We start from the raw sequence: 24,059 nt of genomic DNA, 5'->3' as shown, positions 1-24,059 counted from the left end.
CAATGTAAATTAGACCCCAACTCCTTTTAGTTTGTATCAGTAGCGTGTAGAATAACATCTAGTAGTCGGAAATTGGTATCCCCGGAGTACTTCTCGTGCTCAGGGTAACTTTCTTGATTGGGATGACTGAACAAAAGAAGGTTAGGTTCATGGTCGAGATAAGATGACAGAAACATCACCTTTCCGTTGGTTGTCTTCTCTTGCATCTCGCACCTTGACGTTCCCGGTTACTCTCTTTATCGAGTCCATGACATACCGGAAGTTTTTGACGACGTTTTCGATAGGAAAGTCCATCTAGAGAGGCAGCCGCATTGAGTTTAGAGCAAAACGGGAGTGTGGGGAGGACCCACTCGAGCGATTGGCATGCGTATGTTGCCAGCACGGTCCGACTTCCACTCTGTGCTGCTCTTGATGCGTCGAATGTAGGCCTCGACGTCGTCAGTTACTGTCCCGCGGCGAGCAGCAGGCATAAGCCCCATGGGACCCAGAAAACGGCCTAATCGAGGTGTGATGGCTTTTATCAGCGCTGGGGTACAAAGGATCGTATTGGCCCTCAGACGACCGCTCAAAACCTGTCATTGACCCCGTTAGCACGCGTCAAAAGCGGAGAAAAAGAAATTCACTTACACCTTCAATTAACTCGGTCCCCCCTACAATCTGAGCACCAGCGCGCTTCGCCTCGTCCGCCTGCTTTCCCTCTGCAAACACCAGGATGGTGTCTTGCGCTTTGGGTTTCGGCTCGAATGGGATATTTATACGGCCCTTGGGCACAGAGACACCACCGCCACTTCCCCGCAAATCTGCCTTGACAAAGAGCTCAAAACATGCCTGAGGACGCGATACTTCGGCTGCCTAGCATGAAACCCTTCAGTTTGACCAGGCTTCGTTTGTGTCTGTAATTCACGCACGCGTAGAACAGAGATTGCGGAGTCTAGCTCCATGTCGTCTGAGTGGTCTACCAGCCTCGCCTCTTTCGCTGCGCGTCGCCTGAGTTTTGCCGCCATGGCTTTTTTGGATGGGACTCTGCGTGTAGATTCTTGCTTCTTGACGAACACAGCTCGGGTGCTCGTGAATGTCCGCGCCATGGCCGGGGAAAGAATGCTCGCCGCCAGAAGGGAGCGCCGACATGGTATCTGCAGGGCGAACGACATGGCGCTGAAATTGACGAAAGGCGTGTCACTAGACTCGTGTGACTAGACTGTGACACGCGTCGCCCTCGTTTTCCTTGTGCAGTCACTGTCAGCCTCAGTCTTCACTACTCAGTTCAACCTCGCCATGTTGCACGACACAATTCTTTTCCTGGGAACGATAGTAATGCCAACTCCAGTATGTTATCATGGGAATATGCCTCACAGTCGACTTATTCTGCCCACAGGACTTTGCAATACCACCATCCGACTCAGATCCCATTCACCACTTCTCCACCCGCGACCGCCGTTCAACCAGCAACCTCACAACGTGTGGGTATCTTGCCAGCACGGCTCAGACGCTATCAATGACTCGTAACCCTTAGCCGCAAGCAAATCTACCATGAAGTCGGTTCCATCTTCCCAGTTTCTTCGAACGCCTGTAAGCGAAAGCACGAAACCCACCACAAGGAATACCTGCTCTTGCAACTGCCATCTTCACGAGTCGTCGGCTCTTGCATTCCATGTTCGTCTGCGTCGAACAGCGGCTTCTGTTTTGTTTATATCACTTCTTAGCAAAATTCAACTCCAACGCGTCGTGCCCATGCATCCTCTTCAGGAAAAGCGGTGAGCCAGTTCAACCTACATCTTACTTCAATTGAAGAAACGCAGTTGTCTGGACAGGTGAGGCTGCCTTAGCCCTTCTCGCTTCAGCCTCTTATCGAGTCGAGTCTTCCCTTGGACATCGTAGAGTATTGATTTCTTGCATGGAATTCTCCTAAGGCTCAATGCTTATTTTAACAGGAGCCTGCTACCTTGACAACTCCAGTAAGTCCGTAACCTCCAGCGTAAGTGCAACACCCAACCGTCACAGATAAAATACAAAACCCTCGCTGCTTTGGTATGTTTGCTCTCTTTTTCAATCAGGATGGAAAGCTCATCTTGGTGATAGAAGCAACCACCAAGCGGAAGGAACACTGGGCGGAGGGTAAGTATGCTCAACTGGCACGTTTCTTCGAAATATGCTTATATATGCTTCCAGAATCGTGACGAGATGTTGGTCTCTGAGGTACGTGGGATACGACGCATATACCTCTGAACTCTTCTCACCGATACCAGCTTGGAGAATTATCGTCGAGGAAAACCGTAGGTATTCGGTAAATGTTTGCTCCTCATGCTGATAACTTTCTAGAAACTGCGGTTAGACACGAAATCCAAGACAAAGGGCAAGATCGTGCGTGTAACGTTCTTGACGATGGGATCTCTCTCATCATTGGACAGAAAGCCGCATTGGATATTTGGTCTCGCAGGCGGTCTACCCCAGTCACAGCAAAGGTACTACAGCCAATGCTATACGCGCAATCACCTAATAAGCTAATCCGAGTCTCCTTTAGCAACCCACACGACCCGTATCAAAGGTACCTGACCCATTCTTACGATGGGTAGTTGGCTGATGCCAAGATTGAGACATCTATGTCATCTTTGGAGTTGGTGTGTATTTATCTTGTTGTAGGTTCGACTAGGCTGACTGCTTCTTGAGAAAATCAAAGTACCAAGAACGAAGCGACAGGTCAGTCAAGTGTGAACTGTACGTTACTCTGACCGAAGTATTTTAGGATGCAGGTAGCAGCTTACTTTCATTACCCAGCCGTGGAGACAGACCCAATATCGCAGGCCAACCAAGACGCAACACGCTCCCAGGGAATGGTCTTGGCTCGGTCTGATTTTTTGTTCATATCGCAACTCCCGCTCAAATCCTGTAGCCGCAGTCCCGACCGAATGGTGCACTCCCAGTCAAGACGCGTTCGGTAGCAATGGCTCCTGAAAGTGGTCCAGAAAAGGTGGCAACCATTATATCAGCTCTACTGTAGGACTAAAAAAGATTTATAGAATGGCTCAGTAGTGCGGCACCCAGCTCCTCGCCCTCCCGTCTCCTTCGAAGTCGACCTCTCCCCAATCATTGAAGATGTTCAATCATTCCCTAGTCTCGTCGACATTGACTGCACTTTCGAAGGACTTCACATGATCGATAGTAAATCAGAACGAATCGTAAGTGTTTGCTTCAAGCGTGGGTCCCTATCGACCGATGTCAGCCTGTTCAAGAGCCCCAAATCGAAGATGATTCAAGAAATCTCGACCACGTGAATCTCAGTAGCTCATTCGTGTTGCAGTCGGCTTCGCTTGTCGATCTCCAAAGTATGTTGACTCTGGTGCTCAAGGGCTCTAACTCAACGCTTGAAGGCCACAACGAAGACAACCAATCATTACCAGCGCTAGTATTGACTTTCCCCACGCCTGAACCACCCTCGTTATCAAAATTCTCTCCAACGAACTCCCAGCAAGGCGGTGCAAACCTATCTGTGCCGACATTTCCTCGATGCACTCACTGCGGATTCGGTTTTGGACTTGACTTCCATGATCTTGAAGTTCCTTATGCAAGCAAACCTTGCCGTCTCTGTGAACCTCAATGGCTGGCTTGCAAACCGTGGTATCAGACTAACGATAAAGCATCAACCGCGACATATGAGGAATCTACTGCCCAGGTCAATGCAACTTCAGATGATCGGAGAGTCGTCGGGCCCAAAGCAGCGGATGAACATGGTCAACTGCGCGTGAAACCCACCGAAGTCCCCACGCAACAAGCTGGAGAAGGATATGCAAGATTTTCTAATGTGATCATCAACGACAAGACAAACACGACAAAAACGAGCAAGTTGTGGACGAAACTGACGCGATTTTTTGGACGAAGTATTCACAAAGAACCGATTGTAAGGAAGGATCAACGACGGAAGGGGTTGGATTTCCGCTGGATTGGGTCACGGTCTAGGATGTGAAGATCGAGGCACAGGAACATGAGTGAGGAAGAAAGAGTCGAATAAGTTGATATTATTTCTGGGGGAAATTTGGCTTTTATTTGTACTACAACGCCGTCGGTTGAGACGATAATTACTACCGCGCGTCATTTTTCGATAAGACGACATAAATTTTCATGTAGACTTGCCGGGTACCACGATGTGACTTTGCCCGGATAACGTGGAAGCATTTGGACGGCCTCAGTGGAAGACGCCCGCCCAGCTAAGATGAACGAGTAGCCAGCCCGGGGCCCCAAACGCGTTTTTGGCAGCCGGAATACCGGACTACTCCCACTGTTTTGGGTTTTGACTTTCCATGGTTTCCAGTCGCTTGGGTGTCTCCCTGGTATATATGCCTCTAGCAATGTCTACCCACACGTCACCCCCATGTCGGTTTCCCATCCCGGCCCCCGAAGAAGCTTTGGCTCGCGCCTGAGGGCGGCTGGTTCAACCACCCTACTCCATTTCCGCAAGCATACCGGTGTCGGTCTTTTCCGTTTAGTTTGGTCAATATTTTTTATTCAATTGTTGAAAGCTTGGGATTGTCTGCGCTGTAGCTTACCTCGACCCTGGAAACTGGAGTGTCGATTTACAGGCCGGTGGGTTCAATATATAGCTGGGGGGGACATGGAGTAGGTTGTTCAACTTTCTTTCGCAGGTTCCGATCATGGCTTCCGCCTACTATTCATCGTGCTCGTGGCCGGTCTCTTCGCCGCATTTCTCCAAGTACTGGCGACACGACTGGGTTGCGTTACTGGCCTCGGTGAGTAAAAGTTGCCCAAAGCCCTAAGGGCTTCGAGAAAACAAGTCAGGCGCTGATCGTCAGTTAGACCTCGCTTCCCACTGCCGGGTAGTTTTATACGACCGCCCCAAACACAAACTACTCTATCGACGCGTCGTTCTCTACCCGCTCTACGTAGTTTCCGAGATCGCTATTGTCGCGACCGACCTTGCCGAGTTGCTTGGGTGCGTAATCTGGCCAAAAGGAGTACACTAATTAACTCGCTCTGTAATAGGTCAGCCATCGCGCTTGTTCTTCTATTTCCCAGCCTGGAGATATGGCAGGGGGTGCTCATAACTTCCGCTGATGTCCTATTCCTTATCGCACTGCGCGATCCTCTGCGCTCGACACCGGTGAAGATGTTTGAAGCACTCATTGCTTTACTGGTCAGTCTTCAATTTGATCAGTTGAGCTTGAATCATTTTACTAGGTCCTGGCCGTGCTTGTGTGCATGGTGATTGTGGTGGCCAAGGTGCATGTGGAGTGGGGCAAGGCCTTTGACGGGTTCCTTCCGTCGAGGGAGCTGTTTGGCTCAAACGGCCTCTATACGTGTTAATGTTTCGCTTCTCATGAGTTCGACCAATGCGCTGATGCCTATATATCCAGCGGTCGGAATTCTTGGCGCGACAGTCATGCCGCATAGTCTGTTTCTGGGCTCGACACTCGCAACACAGCGGAGGGTACCCGTGGAGCGGGATGAACTCAAATCGGAGGTCACTCAACGAGAAGAGGCTGTCCAGCCGCCCTCCTCGCGCTGGGGACGAGTGTCTGCTTTTGTCAAGGACTGTTTCCGTGCGCCGCCGCCAAGTGCCCATGCAACTCTGGTGAAGCGACATGTCGACCGCGAAAACAACTCGTTTGCGTTCGTTCAAAAGCATCTGAACCACGCCATTTTCGATGTCGTAGGGAGTCTAGTGGGATTTGCGATCCTGATAAACTCAATGTTCGTGCCTCTGGGCCGTGAAACTTGGCTGACTGGAAGCAGGATCCTAATTATTGCGGCGATGGTATTCCACTTTGGGCGGGCTGGGACGGACCGCGCGCATGCAGCCAGTCTATTCGACGCGTATAATGTCATCCATCAGCTGGTGGGTAAAGCCGCAGCGACGCTGTTTGCTGTTGCTCTACTCGCTGCTGGGCAGGTGTGTGTGTGTGTGTTGTTCACGAGAGTCTTGTTTATATATCTGCAGAGCTCGTCAATTATCGCGACTATTGCTGGCCAGGCGGTCGCCGAGGGTTTCCTCAATTGGCGTGTCTCGGTTTGTTCTTCCCTGCAGTTTTTATCTGTGCTGACATGTCTAGCCTATTCTTCGGCGGCTGCTAACGCGCCTGATTGCGGTCGTACCGTCAATGGCGGTCGCTATAGCTCGAGGAAGACAAGGCATTGACGGCTTGCTCGTTGCTTCACAGGTGATCTTAGCGATCGTCCTGCCATTCCTCATAATGCCGCTGGTGCTCCTCACCTCCTCCAAAACGGTGATGAGGGTCCGAAAGCCGGATAGTTTGGTCGGCGAAAGCGAGCTTGCGACGGACGACATGTTAGACTACAGCAGCGGCAAGGCCACGATAGTCGTTGGACTCGCGATATGGCTGGTCATCGCAACCGCCAATGTCTACGTGATTGCAACGCTACTTCAGAATGTGCTGACCTAACTGTAGCCACGACTAATTATTCTGTATCATATAGCTTTCGTGACCACGTTTTCTTATAAACACAACTGTACGTCGATTTTGCTACAAAAGTTATTGTGGAGGCTGGAAGCTGGAATGGAAGTTAGCATAGTATCATCAGAATGGTTTGTCTATGACTAACCCTGGGGGAGCACCAGGGAAAGGCATGCCTGGAGGAAAGCCAGGTCTGAAGCCAGGCGGTGGTCCCGGCATTCCTGGCGCAAAAGGCATTGGCGGACGACCTCCCATTGGCGGCATTCCCCCCATCGGCGGCATCATACCCATCCCACGCCCAGCAGGCATACCGCGTCCAGGTCCGGCGGGGAGCTATATGTTGGTTAGAAAGCAGAATAAGCATATCAACCACCAACTCACGGCGTTCTTTTTGTCGTCTTCAACTACAGGCGGCGGGCCTTCAACACTCATGCTCACGACAGTCTCCCCCCGCAAGATAACAAGTCCTAGAGTTCGTTTGATCTCCTGCTCAGGCGCAGCCTCCTCCCCCGGCTTCTTTTTTGGCCGGATGCGTCTGAATTCCTCGCAGTCGGCCAGAACAAGATTCATGTGGCGGTCAAACGCGAGCATCTGCCCTGTTAATGACCGGCCGTCGTTTATCGTGACCTTCAGTCGCCAGTTGATCAGCCCGAGCATCCGCCCGCCCTTGGATTTTGGTGGAGGCTAAATACGGGTCATTTAATTCGTCAATGAATGGGAGAGGATGGGTAAACAGACCATGGTGGTGACTGCAAAAGGAAACGAGACGGGTGACGGGTGTGACGGGCACGCGTCAAATCTCTCATCGAGCTCAGCGCATCGCGAAAGCTCTCTTCACGACTGTACAACCAACTCAAGAGTATCTGACAGAGATTTTAACACCATGGATGACGATGATGCCGATTATATGCAAGGAAGCGACGATGAGGTTTGACTTTGGAGTCACCCTTGGTTTCGAACTCATTAGTGCCTAGGACTACGGCTTTGACTACTCGGACGGTGACGATGGCAATGAGGGAGAAAGCGCAGATGTAGAAAATCTGTATTACAAGGCCAAGTGTGGGCACATGTCTTCATTCTTTGTTGAACAGCAACTCACCTATCTGCAGCAAAGAAGGAAGACAATCCAGAGGAAGCCCTAAAGGAATTCCGTGCTATCGTAGACCAGGAAGAGGAAAAAGGAGACTGGCACGTTGTCGTTAACCCAAGCCATCGACCATGAGCTGATATTTTTGCTTAAAGGGGGTTCAAAGCTCTGAAGCAGTCAACTAAGCTGCTATTCCTAGGCCTCAAGCGTCCTACTGATGCCCTCAAGACTTACACTGAGCTGCTTACATACACCAAGTCTGCTGTGACGCGCAACTACTCTGAAAAGAGCATCAACGGCATTCTTGACTATGTTGGTGGCGGAAAGGGCGGAGTCGTCGTCGATGTAGATATCCTGGAGAATTTCTATCAAGTCACCAAGAAGGCGCTAGAGGATGCTAAGAATGAGGTTCGTACTGTATGGTTCTCGTTGGTCATGTTGCCACTAACCTCCGTCTAGCGTCTTTCTGTCAAGACAAATCTCAAGCTCGCAAAACTCTGGCTGGACAGAAAGGAGTATGTGCGACTGTCGAAGGTAAAAGCCCAACCAGTTCTCTGTTATCTAGAATAACGAAGAATACAGCTGATCCGCGATTTACATGGGGTCACAAACGAAGGAGGAGAAGGAGAAGAGTCACAATCTCAGCGAGGCACACAACTTCTTGAGATATACGCTCTTGAAATTCAAATGTACAATGAAACCCGGAACTTCAAAAAATTGAAGGTTCGGAGTACCCTATTACTTGAAGCTGAAACTGAAGTCGAACCAGGAAATCTATAACGCCACCAACGCTGTTCGCTCTGCAATTCCACACCCGCGCATCATGGGTGTCATCAAAGAGTGCGGTGGTAAAATGTGGATGGGCGAACGTATGCCGCTTTCATCGCCGTGATTTGAATTTGACATTTTTTGGAAGGCCAATGGAACCGTGCCTCAGAGGACTTCTTTGAATCGTTCAGAAACTACGATGAAGCTGGCTCCCCCCAACGTATCCAGGTCCTCAAGTATCTTGTCTTAGCCAACATGTTGACGGGCAGCGAGGTCAACCCTTTCGACAGTCAGGAAACCAAGCCTTACAAGACCGATCCCCAAATCAAAGCCATGACCGACTTGGTTGACGCGTATCAAAGACGAGAGGTACACTCAGCAGAGAAGATCTTGAAGGACAATCGTTCAACAATCATGGACGACCCCTTCATTCGGTCTTACATCGGCGAGCTCTTGCGCAGCTTGCGGACACAATATCTCATCGACTTGATCAAGCCTTATACCAGGCTGGAGCTGTCGTTCCTGGCCAAGGTAAGCTAGAACCTCCAGCTCACTATGAACAAATTGACGCTTGATGTAGCAACTGAATGTGGAGATAAGCGAGGTGGAAGAGTTGCTCATTGGTTTAATTCTCGAAGGGAAAGTGGAGGGAAGAATTGACCAAGTCGGTATGCGGTTGGAGCTGGACAGCAAGTAAGATGCCTCTAATTTTTCCTTTCTTGTCGTCTGACATCATTTTTAGGCAAAGTTTAGAGAAGAAACGATACACAGCATTGAATGAGTGGACGAAGGCGTTGGAGGAAGTGCATTCTGCTGTCGTAGGCAAAACCGCACCATCAGGACGAAGTGGTGCTGGGCCCGATCCTGGCTTTGGCGACTTCAGTCTGATGAGAGAGGAGCGTTGGCTCTAAAACCTCCAATTCTGTGTTCTTGCTCTCCATGTGTATTCAATAACCAACCAACTCGATGTAATTGTTGACCACCAAGGCTACAGTGGCCGTTCAACCGGGGTCCACTCGTAATTCCAACCAGCTTTCGAGGGAGTGTCGACTGGAACTCTGTACTCTCTGGGAAACAGTCCGCGAATACGCGCATCGAAAGCTCTTCCCTCCAACCCAGGCAGACTCTTGAACTTCTCCATCTCCTGGGGGCTCCGCCTTCGAGGGTCCTCTACTTTGTTGGCCTCCATGTACAGCCGTAGATCGATAGACCTAAGCTCGTCCATTGCCTTGCGCATGCACTCAAATTTCCGTTTGATCTCCTCCTCTCTCCGCTTCCTCACGTGCCGTCGATGCAACAGCCAGGCTCTCTCGATTGTGTCATGCGCCTGGACAGATGGGATAGCGCGTTGAATCGTTTGGCGGACGTCTGGCCTCCAGGTGCCCGTTGGTGTGGCTTTATTCCGTATATTTCCAGGGTAAAGAGTGCGACGAATAAGGTTTAGACGCGCGTCGCCCATAGAAGCGTCCGCGGGCTTGGCATAGTGTCGCACTAGTGCTTGTGCTGGAGGCTTGCATCGGGTGGAGACGCTGAAGAGCATTTTTGAAGAAAGTTGTGTGCGTGACGTGACTGTAACATCATGCCTCGTTCAGACCGTTCCGACGAAGACGACCAGGAATCTGTGAGGTAAGCCCGACGTTCTGTTCCAAATTTTAGACCACTCCCCCAGAATATTCAGACTACCCTACGACGCGCCTAGGATATCCGAGTATGTCCAAGGCGCCCGCCTTTCCTTTCAACCTGAATGAATCATCTTCTCACAGAGCGGATTACTTTCGGAAGACCGACGAGTTTCGTGTATGGCTGAAGACGGAAAAGAAGAGGTACTTTGATGAGCTGTCTGGAGACAAGGCCCGCAGGTGTGTGTACCTTCTCTTGTCTGGAACCTTGCTCATAGCTGAGCAGCTACTTTCGTAAATTCGTCAAGGTACCACCACTATTTTTGTGCTCTCCCATCCAGTCCCACTCAATGTAAACTAGGCCTGGAACAAGGGAAAGCTGACGAGTGTGTCAAGGTCCTTGTGGCATGGGATGTGGAGGACTCACTTCTGATTTAGAATCGTTGTATGCCGGAGTCGATCCGTCCAGCGTCTCTGCCGAGTCACAAACGAGCTACAAATGGTCGTTCAAAAAATCTCGCGCTGACGATGATGCGCTCCGGGCTGTCCGCGAAGAAGTGGGGGCCGCAACTTATCGCAAGGACAATAACTCTTCTGCTAACCCCAACGCGTCAACATCGCGCTCTTCACGAGTACAAGGTCCCACTTTACCGTCTGCCTCTGATCTGGCATACGCTCGAGAATTGACACGGGATGTTGAGCAAGAAGAGCGAAGCTTGAAACGAAAACGTGATAAGGCAGAAGCAAGAGATCGCATTGAAGACATGGTAGGACCAAAGGAGGTCGGCCGCGAGGGTATGCTGGAGAAGAAACGGGCCAAACGGGAGTCGGACCGGTCTTTCCGAGAGCGCGGCGACGAGGGTCTCGAAGCACCCGAATCGACACTTCTCGGAGGTGGTGATAGCTTCAAGGATCAGTTCGTCGGTTTCTTTGAACGGTCTTTTTGTGCTTCTAATCTTTCGTAGAATTGCAAAGCGTGATGCCGCCAAGAACAGATACGAAGCTGCCAGAGAAGAAAAGGCGGCTACCGCTCGTGAGCGGTTCAACGCTATGCGGGAGAGAAACGACAAGACGATGGCCATGTTCCAAGCGATGGCAAAAGAGCGGTATGGATGACCTTATCGGCATCCCACGACCAAGTCCAGTTGGAGTATTAAGACAAATGCAATGACGATACATTAAAGCTCAGCTCCTCCCGGTTCACACCCATGCTCTATCCTCCGGGTCTAACATCTCAGCCTACGAGTGGATGTGCTTCGGTTGCTGCGAGAGTGTGGGTCGAAGAAAAAACGCACCTTCATTCCAAGAGGTTTCTTGCCGCCGTTATTAGGCAGCGGTTTCTTCTGGCTTGCAGCGAATGGATTCCATCGAGGTTTGCTCTTCGTATCAGAGGCAGGAGAGTATGGAGGTGGAGGGGCGGGAGTCGGTAACTGGGCTGGTGCATAAACATATTGCGGTGGTCTATTGGATGGGTACTGTCTACATGTTAATCGGGATTACGAATGCGCCATGGGAAGGGGCAACTTTTTGTGGTGTAGCCTTGGGTGTCAGTCAACTACTGCGAGGGACAAAGGAAATGCCGCTCACCATGGAAGTCAGACGCGAAGAGTGCTATATGCATCTGTCGAGCCTGTACATCTTTTTATATGGACGAACTCCACTAAATTTAGTCACGCCAACTTGAGCATCACTATTTTTTCGGACCTCAATTTCGCGCGTAAAGTGGGATGATCTTGGTAAGGCTGCGAAAATCGTGCCTTTTTCGAGGCAACTTTTGTCAGCGAGGTGATGGGCGGACAGCACATGAACGTTTGAAGTGAGATCGCGAAGCTAGCGCAATCAATTCGAACCACAAGTACAGTCAACAGTTTACAAAGCGAGCAATTATCACGGTCTTAAAAGGGCTTCAGTTGTGTGAAAACAAATGAGGTGGAGTTCGTACCTAATCTGTCATCATCGCGTCCTCCGCCACTCCATTGATTTCCTCAAATACAAGTGAGCCTTGCTGCTCTTTTAACCACTGCACACTCCGCTTTTCGTCCATGAAGTATTTATAAGCCTTTCGTAAATCGTCCACGTCGACCTCGACGGCTTTCCGCTTCCTTGCTACGACTTGGCCGCACGATATAAGGTTCAGCGCGTACCGCAGCGTTGTCTCCATGGCCATTTGGGTTAAAACAATGGCTGCATCGTTGCTGAGGACGACATCCTCTTCTTGACACCGAATTTGAATAATTTGCGCAATGTCTTCTTCAAGATATGGCTTGGTGCTCACGATGAGTACGCGGTCTAAAAGATCCACCGGGAGACCGTGTGGTGATCGGAATTTGGTTCCTCGAATGCGAGCCATCCCTCGGTTTGACGCCATGATTACCAAAGGGGAGAGCTCGTTCTCAAGGGCGCGATTGAGGAATGAGAAACATTCGATATCAAGCATGTGAACCTCGTCGATAAACAGGACCTAGACGAAGTCTAGAATGAAGGGTGCGCAAGTCGTAAAAAGAAAGACCTACCCCAGGAATAATTTCCGCCTTACCCTCTTCGCGCCACTCAGCAACCTTGGTGTTGATTTGGTTGCGAAGTTCGGGCTTGATTTCCCCGGTATCCCCAGCAAACAACGCAAGGAAACCTTGTGTTCGACTGTTTATAACGTCGATTTCGTGAAGAGACACGGTATGTACGACTTCTTTGCGCTTTTGTATTTCACCCTCAGGACACTGAACAAATTTTGTCTAGGGAATGGATTAGTTGGGTCTGGATAACCAAAGAGGAACTGACATCAGCGCCCATAGCATCGTAGTCTCTCGATCTTGCGAAAGACCTGCCGAGTTTCGTTATTCTGCCAGAGGTTTTGTCGATTGCGATTACGTCGCCAGCCAGAACCTTTTCTTTCGATAATGCGTCGATCATTTTGGTCCCCAAGTCATAAATTGTTTCCATATCCGTTGTTTTGATTGTGAGTTTTCCCGTTTTTGTGGCCTATTTGCGGACGATTATGCGTGCATCCAAATTGACAAAAAAACGGCCTACTCCGGTTAAACTCCTGTCAATCTGAATTTCGACGACCTCGCCTTCGATGAGCTCAGTCTCTTCTTTTATCCGCACACCGATACTTCTTCGGAATGCCTGAGTGAGAGCCTCTGTTTTGGACATGGAAAGCGAGAACACTTCGCTCGCAGCAATCATAGTAAATGGGACATCCGAGCCCAGTGTCTGCGCCATGCCTGGAGTGCTGTCAGCATCAAGCAAGAAGAGAATTGTTGCGTGAGACGCGCCTAGTGCAATGGCCGTCTTTCCTGTTGAGGGGGGACCGGCGAAGAGCATTGCCCGACCAGCTATTCTCCCCTCCTGCACCATTTTTAGAATCATGCCTGCTGCTTTGCGGGCTTTTGCTTGGCCGACCATCCCTTGAGAGTTTGCACGCGGTTCTAATCTGTCATCGAGCCCCAGGCCACGGATATGAGAATGCGCGCCTCCAACAACATCAATAACCCAAAACAAAAGTCGCGTCAACGGAGAATTTACCAATGCGCTCCATACGGGTGATGTCGCGCAGCTCAGTCGTCCCTGTTGTTATTTGCATGGCCTGTGAAAAGGATTGACGCGTACTTTCTTTAGCTAGACAAAGTTAACACTCACCATCGTGGTCACCGTCCAATTGGTGTGTGATTGTCACGCGTGACACTCTATCTCCAAAACCATAACAGCCAAAAAATATCGCCACTGTGTCGCTCGCACTGCAACAGAAAATGTTGAACAAACTCGATTTGGCAGTGTTTAGGCCTCGCTCCTTCGCTGAACCCTGACTGCCTGTCACATCGAGCTGCCTCCCCTTCACTGCCAGATGTCCTCGGTCTCTGTCTGTTCAGCCGGACATCTCTTCGTGACATCACAGTGACAGACGACCTCTTTGTCTCTTACTCTTCAATGCAGGCCGGCGCAAACTCCCCCCCAATCCATAGCTTACCTTACGAACTCTTGCGCGACATTCTCTTGTTCGCGTTGACGCCTAAAAAGTGCATTTGGGGTTCTCTGCTCCTTCCTCCTCGCTCTTGCGATGTTCTCATTTTGTGCCGTGTTTGTTCTGCGTGGAGGCAGATTGCGCTCGAAACGTCGCGTCTTTGGGCCATTCCTAGGTTGCCTGTTATGAACAGAATGGGATACATGTCGACCACTGCGACGAATCTATTTCTGGAGCGTTCAGGCCAGCATTTACTCCATGTTGATATCTGCCCTCTTTGGCCCACACAATCCATACAACTACCACCTACCCTCGGCAAGGCTTCTGATCGCTGGGAATCATTTAGCCTCCAGTATTACACCACAGGACTTTCAGTTGCAGAAGTCAACGCCCTCCGAATACTTTCGCAGAGTCGCTGGGCCAATCTTATAACGATCGACATATGGGTTGCGCATGCGGATAACTGGCCCGGGACCATGCTCGATTTCATGCCAGCCAAACAACTGCGTCAAGTCTCATTAAATGTCCCCGCCGAGCTCCCCATCCCCGCCATACCATGGGCTCAGCTCACACGTCTCAGTCTCATACATCCATCGGCTCAAGTGTGTTTAGAAATCTTATCTTCCTGTCGGAACGTCATTCATGCTTATATCTCCACCTCACAATCGTCTGACGTCAATCGGCCGACTTTGGCAACTCCTGTAACACTCGAGCATCTGGTCGACCTCGAGTTGTGCCTCCACGTACACTCGCCAGAAGAGCATGTCGAGCCATTTCTACAACTATTTTCTGCGCCGTCTTTGATATCCCTCCACCTTTCCGTTGACGGAGGAAGCTATAGCGAACTTTCGCCAATTTCGCGACTTCACTCACATCTTGTCTCCTTCATCCACCATTCTCCGAAACTTCGACAACTTGTGCTTGCCAATTTTACTCCTCCAGAAGTCATACTATCGATCTTGCGTCAAACACCAATGCTCGTTAGCCTGCATATAGGTGCGACCCATGTCAATCGCGACTTCATGCTAGGTCTTAGCATTTCACGCAAATCTCAATCGATAGTTCCCAAGCTCAAGAAACTGGTTTTGATGAACCTTAGCGCGACTTCGGACTTTCCCTTTGCTGAGTTCATCACAATGGTAGAAGCACGTCAACCCGGAACGATCTTAGCAGAAGTAGTGGTCGAAAACGAGTGTTTACAATCGCACTGGTGCCCTACACCAGAATTTCTGGACTTTAAACACCGTGTCTACCTCAAAGGCCTCGACTTGCGTTTCTTGTTGTAGATCCTGATCAGATATCAATGTTGATGTCCGATCAGACTGTTCGAATGTTGGCTTTCGTCACTCACTCAAGTACTCAACGCTCACCGGCGATGGCACGGTGATGCTGGAAAATGCAAGTCCGCGCTCGCCGTCGTTTGAGTGTCTATACCGTCCAAGGCCGACACAGTCAATTACATTTTACTGATGATACCCCGGTTTTGCAGTCAAGAACAACAAATACGGTATCGATGAAGCCCCAGCTTCTTATTTTCTCTCTCATTCCTTTTCGCTATAATGTCGTCTCTCCAGAACTTGACGATTGACGATACAAGTCCTTTGTTCACTTATTGTGAAGTGTCCTATTGCTTACTGAATCATTCTCAACGTTTCTCTGCTGATTTACAGCACCATACGGTGCGTACTGTAACAGAGCGGAATTTTGTGCTGATTGGTCTTCTGTTTATAGCTGACGGCTCGGGATCTGGGCTTGCAAATGGGTGGATACCTTGGTATACAACCACCGGATTCGTGACCCAACCCGGACAGGGTGGCACTGGCGACTCCTACCATCTTACCTCGCTGAGCGGGGCTTCAGTAGGCTTGAAGTTTTACGGTGCGTGGCTACCAAAAAACTCCGTTTATATGTTGACTCGATTCAGGAACTGCCGTTTACCTTTATGGCACGACGAACAGCTCATATGATGGGGCACTCGACGGCAAGACCTACTCTTTGAAGCCAACGGGCTCAAATCTTCTATTCTATGCTATGGGTCTACCGCAAGGATCTCATTATGGTGCATATATCCGCTTTTCCGAGATTGAGCTTGATGATAGATGTTCTCTTCTAGTGAGTTTAACTCCTCGAATAACAGGCTCCCAACAATTTGCATTGGACCGTGCTGTGATCTCAACACAATACGAGTATGTTTGGGCCGTTTTCCCGCTTGTTCAACCTTGCCTTAATTAGTTTCAGCGATCCGCCAGTCGAAGTATTCTATGACAACTCGGACACGTCCGTTCTGAAGTACGCAGGAGCTTGGATTACGCAGTCCGCGCCGGGTATTCCCAACGCGACTGTGTCTCACCCCTGGCAGCAAACGGTCGACCCGACTGGCAGTGTGTCGATGGAGATTAGCGGCGCTGTTGGTGTGTCAATTTACGGAATGGCCAATTGGGGGTCATGGGTCTATACTGTCGGTTTGGATGGAGCGGAGGAGAGCCACAATGCTTCCACGTTTTGGAAAGTTCCCAACGCATTGCTCGTGGACCCGGCAAAGAACCACACGGTGACCTTGCGCAACGTCGCCTCAGGCATGAAGTTGAATGTGAATTCGTTCAAATTGTACAAGGCTGATGCTGGAGGCGATTCTATTGCGCCGGCTGGATCACCAACACCGAGTGGCAGTTCTAGGTTCGCTATCCTTTCATTATCCCCTTGACACCCGCAGTCGGCTAATTTCCTTTCTTCAGTCCCACCTCACGCAACGGCTCCTCGGTAAAGCTGGCAGCAATTGTAGGCCCATTGGCGGCGCTTGCAATTATAGTCCTCGCGGTTGCTGGGTGGCTCGTATTGAGGCGCTCACGGTCCCGACAAGAGGACTCTTGCCTTGAAAGCGCAGATCCTGACGAAAAACGCACAAAATTGCCGCGTCTCCCGGGCTTCTCTTCGCCAAATCACTCTTCTGATCGCGAGAGTAGTATCTCGCCAAGGGGCACTACCTTCGCTGCATCGGCAGAAGGCGGCCGTGTTCAAGCAACAACCGCGACAACATTGGCATCTTACGGCGACATGTATATCGACACTAATCTGGCGTCAGAGTCTGAGCAGGCCACAAGTCCTTCCACCGCCCCTTCGACTTACGCACCCAGCTCAGACGCGCGAACGGCATTTTCCACCTCCGATTCACATGGAAGCAAGAGAACGATGTTACTTCCCGCTAATCCGCCGACAACACGGACCCCTTCAACTCCTTTGGACTCCCGTGATGTTGACTATCTAGTTCAGTTGATCGCGCAGCGGATAGACCCAGTAGGTCGTGGGGGTGATAGTATCGCACCGCCTGAATATCGTGCAATATGATTATGAACCGAATTCCAAAAACCTGCATTGGCCTGTGATAAAAACGAATACGCGATCACGGGATCGTGATTTTCCCAATTCGGTGGTCATCACCTCCTATCGTGACGACCAGCAGAGCTATGTAAGCGGACGCACCGTGCCTTCTTTTCGAGACGCCAAACTTTGGTCCTTAAATTACCAGATCCTTCAGATATTGACATTGCGGCCTCAAGAAGCATTCGGCTAGTTCAACCGCGGGCAACAAACTAATATACGAGCAGTCCGACCTCCGAGAAAGTGAAATATCCCAGGAATCAACCTTAAAAATATCCGAATAACCCCTTCGAGGCAGAACTTCACTTTGAAGAAGCTTTCTGGTGCGAATGATAGTCTATGTCTATGAAAATTCGTTTTTGCGCTTGCTCTCTACTTGATTTTTTTAGAGCACGCGATAGGCTACCGCGGACATCAGGCTGCTATCGGCGTATTCGACCCGTCTCCGCTGACTCGTGTGCCCCTTGTTACTCAGCTCAGAAGGCGTTCAATTGTTGACGTCTTCTTCGATGGCAGCAAATATATGTCAAGATGGCCACACACGTATTCTGACCGGCGTTGGGTACTATCAGACTTGGTGTGCAATGCTACTTGGCCATGCTCTGGCAATGCGGCCCTTGCAAGTGATAGGTATTGTGGGCGTCCGGCGGATCAAGGAGATAAAGTCCGCCGCCGTTGATGGACTGAGTTCAAGTTGAGGTCAAATCGGTAGAACGGGATCGCCGGAAGGCACACTTCAAGATCTAATTAGGTGCATATCGGGCAATTCACCGCATTGAACGCCTCTGACACGCCTGTCCGGCGGGTTTCTGGCCACTATGTCCGAAATGCAAAGAGGTTGCTATTGGTACAATGATTGCGGGGTACAAGTTACTAAGTTAGTTCTAGCAGTATGTGTAAGAAGGACGAAAGCATAAGTAGGAGTTCTACCCAGAAAGCGAGAATTACAGTTGATGCGCATTAAAAGTTGAGTGTAGGAGTTGTGGGCGATAATAAAAATGCACAAACAAAAGGGAAAACACAGAGTTCACGTCGTCTTCTTGCGACAATACACGCTCTGGCAGCGAATATACTGAGGAAGGGCGGCGTTATGCAGTTCACGCTCAGCGTTCGTTTGCAGTTCGTCGACGGTTGATTCCGGGACACCGCTCCCTAATAGTAGTGGTCGACCAGACTTCAAGAAGGCCTGGTAGCGTAAGATCGTCAGCAGGCAACAAGTGGGGGGAGCGGCTAACAACGAACCAGGATGTCCTCCCGCATCTGAGTTCCGATTCGTTGCTGGAAGCTTGTGAATGACGGATGCGGGGCAACAGGAACCCAGTAGTCGTTGTAAACGACATCCTCCAACAACGGGTTTTCTGAAACCCAACGATTGAGGTGAGTGGCAGCATCTGGATGACCGCCCGCATTCCGCGCTGCCATGTTGGCGAAGACCATCCACCGTGCGAGCCAAGGACCCGCAATTGTTGAAGTTTCGACTTCACATCGGCGGTGGTTTCCGTCCGGCCGGTGTTCGTAGACAGAAAAGTCGAATTCCATGAGATCCAACAGCCCGCCTGGTCTTATGCACTGTGCCATTTGGTCAACCAAGTTGAAGTAGTCCTTGATCTGTGAAGCGAGTGTTTCAGTCAAAATTCCCGAAGGCATAATCTATTGACCCACACCGGAGGAGATAAGTCTTGCATGGACTACGTTAAAGTCGCCGTAGAAATGTTCAAGGCCAAGATTAATGTCATCCACCTCACTCCTGTTGCGCCTGGTCAGCTATGTTGGCGGGCGGGTGTCGGGCGGGAAGATATACGTACCGACAATTGTCTGGCATCGTTCTGTGGAGTGAACACGTCAGGGCGGGAGGACCAAAGCGTGAGAACAATAGACCTACAGCGACTGCATAGGCACCAGGTCGACAGCAACGGCAAGACAGTTGGGAAACTCCCTGGCGCGATCCATTATCCTGTCGAGCCAAACTAAGTTATGCAGACCAAACCCCGCGGGCCCATTAAGGCACATACCATGCCCCACTACCACAGCCCAGGTCGAGAATGGCTTTCGTCTCCCCAGGAACATTGTCCTCCATTATTTGAGGCAGACATGGGGGGTACTTTCCCATAATCTCAATGAACATGTCGTGTTGTTTATCTGCACATTTTACTGTCAGTAAATTGCCACAAAAGTGTTACTATTTGGACGCACTAAGCCGGTCGAGCTCCTCGTCGTCGGCAGGCAAACGATAGATTTCCGAGTAGTTATTAAGTTCGCGACCATATTCTTGACGGAACGCGCTGGCGCGTATTGAGCTGGTAACAGACATGACTGAGGGAGTTGGGGAGCCCGAGCGCATGGAGACATCATAGGAAGTCTCTGAGCCGCGAGTGCTTGGTGGTGCGCTGAAGGGGGGAAGCGAGGCGATTGACTGCTCGTCATCGCTATCGAACCCATGGTCATTATGGTGGGCGTCGAGTGAACGGCGGGCCATGGGGGGAGGGAAGGCAAAAAAATTAAGCTGCTTGCGACATACTATTAAGGACGGAAGAAGTGCGATCGGGGCGTGGAAGTGAACCCGGCGGAGTTGTTTGTAGTGTCCGTGACCGAGATATGTCACAAAGAATTGTGAACAAATTTGACGCTCGCTACCGAAGTCTTCTCCATCCCCAAAACACACTGATTAGAGTTTGCACTCGCTCATAGGACCACTCGTCGAGCTGAACACCAGAAAAATATGCAGCTGATGGTGGCGTCGGCGTGGAGTAGAATTGGTAATTTGTAAAATAGCCTGAACTGGCAACTGGTCATGCGTGCGAGCTGGGGTTAGTTCCCAACATTTAGACATATAGTCAGATTCACGCCAATCTCCGAATTTTAATAACCGTAATCTTAACGTTTCTTCAGTGCAGCAAACCGCTTCGCCAACGCGTCGAATTCATCTTCTTCCGGTGCTTTCTTCACATCGACTTTGCTCGTCTCCTCCTTCTGGGCTCTTTCTGGAAGGACTTTGGAGCTTCCGACCGTCTCCGGCTCATCGGGAGTTGAATCGGAGTCCTTCTCAGCCTCACCCTCCACCGCCGATGTCTGCTGTCCTCCGGTATCAGTCTGGGGTGATTCCGGATTAACCCTAACCTTGTTCTCTTCTGTGTAAGCCGGTGGTGGCGTCCATGCTACGCTATAGCCTTTGGCAATTTCGAACAGATACGCGTCCACGAGATCAGCCGGCGGTGTTTCCGTGACAATTTTGCGAAGCACCTTTTGGTAGCAAGCACTTGTCAATACGCGCCAAACAAATGGTTATAGCAGGACCGACATACGCGTTCGCTGACATTCTTTCCTTCCATGACTCCGACTGAGAATTCTCGCCCATATCTGTGCATCAGGATATCACGCAAGACATGTAGCTCTGGTGAAGAGGAATTAGGCGCATGGCACATCGAAGAGCGGAGGGGCTTACCCTTGAGTTCCGTCCGCGGCGCAGCGTAAATTATCCTAGGGTGACCTTGGAATTAGTGCCCTAAATGTTTAGAGAAAAGTCTTACGAACAAACGGCTTCGGCAATACCGGAGTCTGGCTCACGAGTGCTAAAATTTCGGCTCTTGTGGTCAACTCAAAGGCATGCTGGCAACTTACTTTTGGTCCAAGAGACCGAACCGTGCGATTAGCAGCTGTTCGAGAACTAAACCTAGATCGAATCCCAACTTCTTCAGCCACTGACCTCGCAGTAGAGCTCAAGCAGTTCTAGCAGTTCGACATGGATGTCCTCGTTGATGACTACATAGCCAGTTGGGCGGAGATTCGTGTATTAACGGCGGCTTACTGGATTCGGTCTTGATTCTCGCAGTTTCCACTTTACCGCGTTCCAAAAGACTTGCTATGTCTACCTCTCTGAGCAAGACAAGTCGAGAGATACTAGGCATGATGTACCTCTTCGGGAAGCCTTTGCTTGAGCCTCCTTCTTCTGCTGGAGAGTGCGCAGCCGTTGCACTGACAAGCTATTGAGGTGAGGTGAACCTCTTACGATTACAGAAAGAGCTACCGCAGTTGGACCTTTGGACGATGAGAAGTCGAATAAGTGGGATCCACGAATTCATACCCTGGCCTTCGGGCCATTCCAAGGCACCATGGCGGGGAATGCTAAGTTGGTGAAGTGACGTCGATCCGACTCTTCCGAATTCTACGCTGATCTTTCCTTACTGCCCATCCCGACCTCCTGTAGGTACCTCTGGTCCATTCCAACTTCTTCCGGACGTTATCCGGCTCTGGCCGTGGGCTGGACCTTTCAATCAACAGGTAAAACACCCAGTCTGAAGGCAACAGAGAGATTTGATCAGGTTGTCGTCTATATTATAACGTTGCTTGCAAGCCTCCACCATGTCCATCGCACACCCTATGCGACAGCCCCTCCATCTCGATATTTCCGCTTCTGTCTCCTCCCTCTACTCTGAACCCTCTTCCTCACCAGCCTCAACTTCCATCAGAGCAAGTGTCGGGACAGACAGGACTTCACCAACAGAAAGTTTGGCCGACTTCGTGATATGCTCTGTTCTTTGCATGTTTGACTTTGAGTCCTCTGACGAGGATCACCTTCAATTCCGCAAGAACGAAATCCTCGATGTCGTCAAACAGGAGGACACTGGCTGGTGGGCTGCGATGAGAAGGGGTGGAGACCAGATTGGCTGGATTCCTCAAGCTTTCGTCAGTCCTCTTACAGAGGAAATGACGGAGAAGCTCTTGAATGTCCGCGAAGAGCTCCGGGTCTACGAATACAGCGCTGAGCAGCTTTACAACGCTGCGCCGACTACCACGAATAATAGCTGGTATGACATAGACCCATCTCCTCTCCCCTCTCCGGCGTTTGGCAATGGATTAGTGCGCACTAAATCTTCTCTTTTGAATACATCTAATTGACCGCACAGCGAAGTCCTGGCTTCCCTCTCTCTCCCGGTCGACTTCCACCGCCTTCGCCAATCGCTCCGATGCCCCAGCCCCCATTACGCACTGCTCCAATATATGACAAACCTACCCCTCCCACTCCGGACAGCAACGGTTTTCCTCCCGACCGCTCAGAAAACGTTTCTGGCGGCCGAGGAAATCGACGGCAACCCATACACGTGCAAGACCATGCTGCATTATCGCGCTTGTCGACACTGATTGAGTCAACCAACATCCGTGACTCGCCTGGCAGCCCTGACGAAGCCAAGCGGCGTAAAATTTCCAATATCACGGGCCTCAAGGAGAATGTCCCGTCATATCTGCTCCCCACCTACGCAGATCAACTCAAGGCTGATGCGGATGGTGTAGTCAAAGCGGGTTCGCTCGTTGCTCTTGTCGAAAAACTGGCCTCAATGCCGTTGACGAAAGACCCGATCAGTATGTATGCCAAGACCTCCTACGTTTTTTCTAAGACGGTTTGGTACAGAACTTGCACATGATAAAGCCTTCAAGAATATTTTCCTCACGACTTTCCGCACATTTACAACAGCCAATCAGTTTTTCGATCTACTGGTAGCTCGGTATCAAATGGGCCGACCAGAGGGCCTAACAGACGAGCAAGCCGAAGAGTGGCGCGAGAAGATGCAAATGCCAACGCAAAGACGGATACTTACACTATTCACGATGTGGCTCCAAGATCACCGTTTACTGGAGGAGGAGCCGCATATCGCCCAGCGACTAACCGACTTCTTGACTCAAATCACACAACCCCCGCCGCTTGCACTTACCGCCAAACTGATCATCCATAGTATCGAAGATCTAGTGAGCCGTCTGCGCCCGTTTGATTCCGGATGTGCTAACTCCGATAGACCTTTGCCAACCCCTCAGAAATGTCGCCAACGGTACCGCCACGAAAACGACGCAAGTCCAAGAATCACAAGAACGAACTGTTACGATTCGACCCAGGCGACATCGCAGAGCAACTCGCACTGCTTGAGTTCAAGCTGTACGCCAAGCTGACTTCGCAAGAATGCATCGCATACTCCAAAATTCAATCGGGTAGTAAAGTCCAGCGGTTAACGACCTTTTGCTCGACACACGACAAGCTTGCTGCGTGGGTCAAAACGAGTATCCTAACCAATGAAGCGCTGGGAAAGCGCGCGGATACGGTTGATTTCTGGATCAAGGTTGCGGAGGTGGGTGTATTGGTCACATCTTTTTCTGCCTGATAACTGACAGTTATTGGTCTACAGAAATGTCGCAACCTGAATAACTTTGCGTCGATGAGCGCCGTGATCAACGCGCTTTCGAGCACGGTCATTAGCCGGTTACATTTGACCTGGGCCCATGTCGGCCGAAAAGCGGTCTTGGAGGGCCTCGTCAAATATAACGACCCGACAGGCGGATTTTCCGGTTATCGCTCCTTACTCGCTGGTGCAGATGGCCCAACGGTGCCGTTTATCGGCATGTATCTCACAGACATTGTCCACATCGCCGACCAGTTTAGCGATAAGGAGCTTCCAGAGCTCCAAGGCCAGAAGGAAATAGTGTTCTTGCAGCGTCAGCGGTGGTATGAGGTTGTCCAGGTGATGTTGAAGGCGCAACAGAAGCCATACCTCATTGCGGAGAGCGAAAGCACGATGAACTTTATATGGGGTCATTTGAGGATGGACAGCTTGAAGGACCAGACTTGGTTTTGGGAGAAGAGCCAGGAAGTCCAGCAGTCGGAGTTGGCCCATGCTGATATTCGTAAAGGTCTTGAAGCAGCTGGCTTTTAATTTCTTTTTCTTTTTTCAGGTAGAGAGACTGGGTCTGGACACGGTCATTTAATTGTAATCTTATACGCATTTTGTAACTCTCATCCAACACCATGAAAAAGGAAAAAATGAATGTGTATCCCA

The 24,059-nt window shown here is 50.4% G+C and overlaps 11 protein-coding genes across 11 annotated transcripts; 6 read left to right on the top strand and 5 right to left on the bottom strand.

The window, feature by feature from the left end:
* Positions 1-58: 58 nt before the first annotated feature.
* Positions 59-1,151, bottom strand: MIND_00523200 (Mitochondrial 54S ribosomal protein; the record flags this gene model as incomplete). The annotated part of the gene is made up of 5 exons (XM_037362019.1): positions 59-126; positions 180-294; positions 351-572; positions 628-852; positions 909-1,151. 5 exons carry the CDS (start codon positions 1,149-1,151, stop codon positions 59-61), a joined length of 873 nt encoding a protein of 290 aa, XP_037222311.1.
* A 124-nt stretch (positions 1,152-1,275) lies between these two features.
* MIND_00523100 (uncharacterized protein) lies at positions 1,276-6,413 on the top strand (the record flags this gene model as incomplete). The annotated part of the gene is made up of 29 exons (XM_037362018.1): positions 1,276-1,326; positions 1,376-1,458; positions 1,514-1,653; positions 1,704-1,754; positions 1,812-1,879; positions 1,932-1,955; positions 2,002-2,028; positions 2,080-2,115; positions 2,170-2,196; positions 2,247-2,273; positions 2,320-2,361; positions 2,409-2,462; positions 2,574-2,618; positions 2,668-2,697; positions 2,744-2,845; positions 2,891-2,968; positions 3,018-3,176; positions 3,221-3,323; positions 3,369-3,895; positions 4,220-4,462; positions 4,515-4,578; positions 4,638-4,742; positions 4,810-4,945; positions 4,996-5,146; positions 5,191-5,311; positions 5,367-5,703; positions 5,746-5,902; positions 5,951-6,019; positions 6,063-6,413. 29 exons carry the CDS (start codon positions 1,276-1,278, stop codon positions 6,411-6,413), a joined length of 3,408 nt encoding a protein of 1,135 aa, XP_037222310.1.
* A 90-nt stretch (positions 6,414-6,503) lies between these two features.
* MIND_00523000 (Sm domain-containing protein) lies at positions 6,504-7,166 on the bottom strand (the record flags this gene model as incomplete). The annotated part of the gene is made up of 4 exons (XM_037362017.1): positions 6,504-6,522; positions 6,574-6,758; positions 6,807-7,109; positions 7,164-7,166. 4 exons carry the CDS (start codon positions 7,164-7,166, stop codon positions 6,504-6,506), a joined length of 510 nt encoding a protein of 169 aa, XP_037222309.1.
* A 142-nt stretch (positions 7,167-7,308) lies between these two features.
* Positions 7,309-9,191, top strand: MIND_00522900 (PCI domain-containing protein; the record flags this gene model as incomplete). Its single annotated transcript, XM_037362016.1, has 10 exons — positions 7,309-7,353; positions 7,400-7,484; positions 7,535-7,613; positions 7,668-7,920; positions 7,972-8,046; positions 8,095-8,235; positions 8,282-8,381; positions 8,429-8,811; positions 8,861-8,973; positions 9,023-9,191. The coding sequence occupies 10 exons, from the start codon at positions 7,309-7,311 to the stop codon at positions 9,189-9,191; spliced, it is 1,443 nt and encodes a 480-aa protein (XP_037222308.1).
* A 77-nt stretch (positions 9,192-9,268) lies between these two features.
* MIND_00522800 (uncharacterized protein) lies at positions 9,269-9,820 on the bottom strand (the record flags this gene model as incomplete). The annotated part of the gene is made up of 1 exon (XM_037362015.1): positions 9,269-9,820. One exon carries the CDS (start codon positions 9,818-9,820, stop codon positions 9,269-9,271), a length of 552 nt encoding a protein of 183 aa, XP_037222307.1.
* A 39-nt stretch (positions 9,821-9,859) lies between these two features.
* On the top strand, positions 9,860-11,015 carry MIND_00522700 (uncharacterized protein; the record flags this gene model as incomplete). Its single annotated transcript, XM_037362014.1, has 7 exons — positions 9,860-9,906; positions 9,950-9,988; positions 10,044-10,139; positions 10,186-10,207; positions 10,261-10,285; positions 10,338-10,815; positions 10,865-11,015. The coding sequence occupies 7 exons, from the start codon at positions 9,860-9,862 to the stop codon at positions 11,013-11,015; spliced, it is 858 nt and encodes a 285-aa protein (XP_037222306.1).
* Positions 11,016-11,841: 826 nt separating this feature from the next.
* Positions 11,842-13,559, bottom strand: MIND_00522600 (RuvB-like helicase; the record flags this gene model as incomplete). The annotated part of the gene is made up of 6 exons (XM_037362013.1): positions 13,539-13,559; positions 13,425-13,485; positions 12,930-13,372; positions 12,678-12,878; positions 12,413-12,631; positions 11,842-12,360 (listed from the first exon to the last, which is right to left on the bottom strand). The coding sequence occupies exons 1-6, from the start codon at positions 13,539-13,541 to the stop codon at positions 11,842-11,844; spliced, it is 1,446 nt and encodes a 481-aa protein (XP_037222305.1). The 5' UTR covers positions 13,542-13,559.
* A 267-nt stretch (positions 13,560-13,826) lies between these two features.
* Positions 13,827-15,146, top strand: MIND_00522500 (uncharacterized protein; the record flags this gene model as incomplete). The annotated part of the gene is made up of 1 exon (XM_037362012.1): positions 13,827-15,146. One exon carries the CDS (start codon positions 13,827-13,829, stop codon positions 15,144-15,146), a length of 1,320 nt encoding a protein of 439 aa, XP_037222304.1.
* Positions 15,147-15,419: 273 nt separating this feature from the next.
* On the top strand, positions 15,420-17,205 carry MIND_00522400 (TPR-REGION domain-containing protein; the record flags this gene model as incomplete). Its single annotated transcript, XM_037362011.1, has 5 exons — positions 15,420-15,738; positions 15,785-15,919; positions 15,974-16,046; positions 16,099-16,536; positions 16,596-17,205. The coding sequence occupies 5 exons, from the start codon at positions 15,420-15,422 to the stop codon at positions 17,203-17,205; spliced, it is 1,575 nt and encodes a 524-aa protein (XP_037222303.1).
* Positions 17,206-18,265: 1,060 nt separating this feature from the next.
* MIND_00522300 (uncharacterized protein) lies at positions 18,266-19,714 on the bottom strand (the record flags this gene model as incomplete). Its single annotated transcript, XM_037362010.1, has 7 exons — positions 18,266-18,424; positions 18,481-18,846; positions 18,901-18,985; positions 19,044-19,064; positions 19,121-19,192; positions 19,251-19,377; positions 19,432-19,714. The coding sequence occupies 7 exons, from the start codon at positions 19,712-19,714 to the stop codon at positions 18,266-18,268; spliced, it is 1,113 nt and encodes a 370-aa protein (XP_037222302.1).
* A 1,871-nt stretch (positions 19,715-21,585) lies between these two features.
* On the top strand, positions 21,586-23,936 carry MIND_00522100 (uncharacterized protein; the record flags this gene model as incomplete). The annotated part of the gene is made up of 5 exons (XM_037362009.1): positions 21,586-22,095; positions 22,143-22,596; positions 22,646-22,980; positions 23,028-23,354; positions 23,412-23,936. The coding sequence occupies exons 1-5, from the start codon at positions 21,598-21,600 to the stop codon at positions 23,934-23,936; spliced, it is 2,139 nt and encodes a 712-aa protein (XP_037222301.1). The 5' UTR covers positions 21,586-21,597.
* Positions 23,937-24,059: the final 123 nt, after the last annotated feature.

This window comes from Mycena indigotica, assembly GCF_014461135.1.
Source record: "Mycena indigotica strain 171206Taipei chromosome Unknown Mind.scaff0004, whole genome shotgun sequence".
Classification (NCBI taxonomy): Eukaryota; Fungi; Basidiomycota; class Agaricomycetes; order Agaricales; family Mycenaceae; genus Mycena; species Mycena indigotica.
The sequence above is the reverse complement of the archived record's forward strand: the minus strand, read 5'-3'. Positions and strand labels throughout refer to the sequence as shown.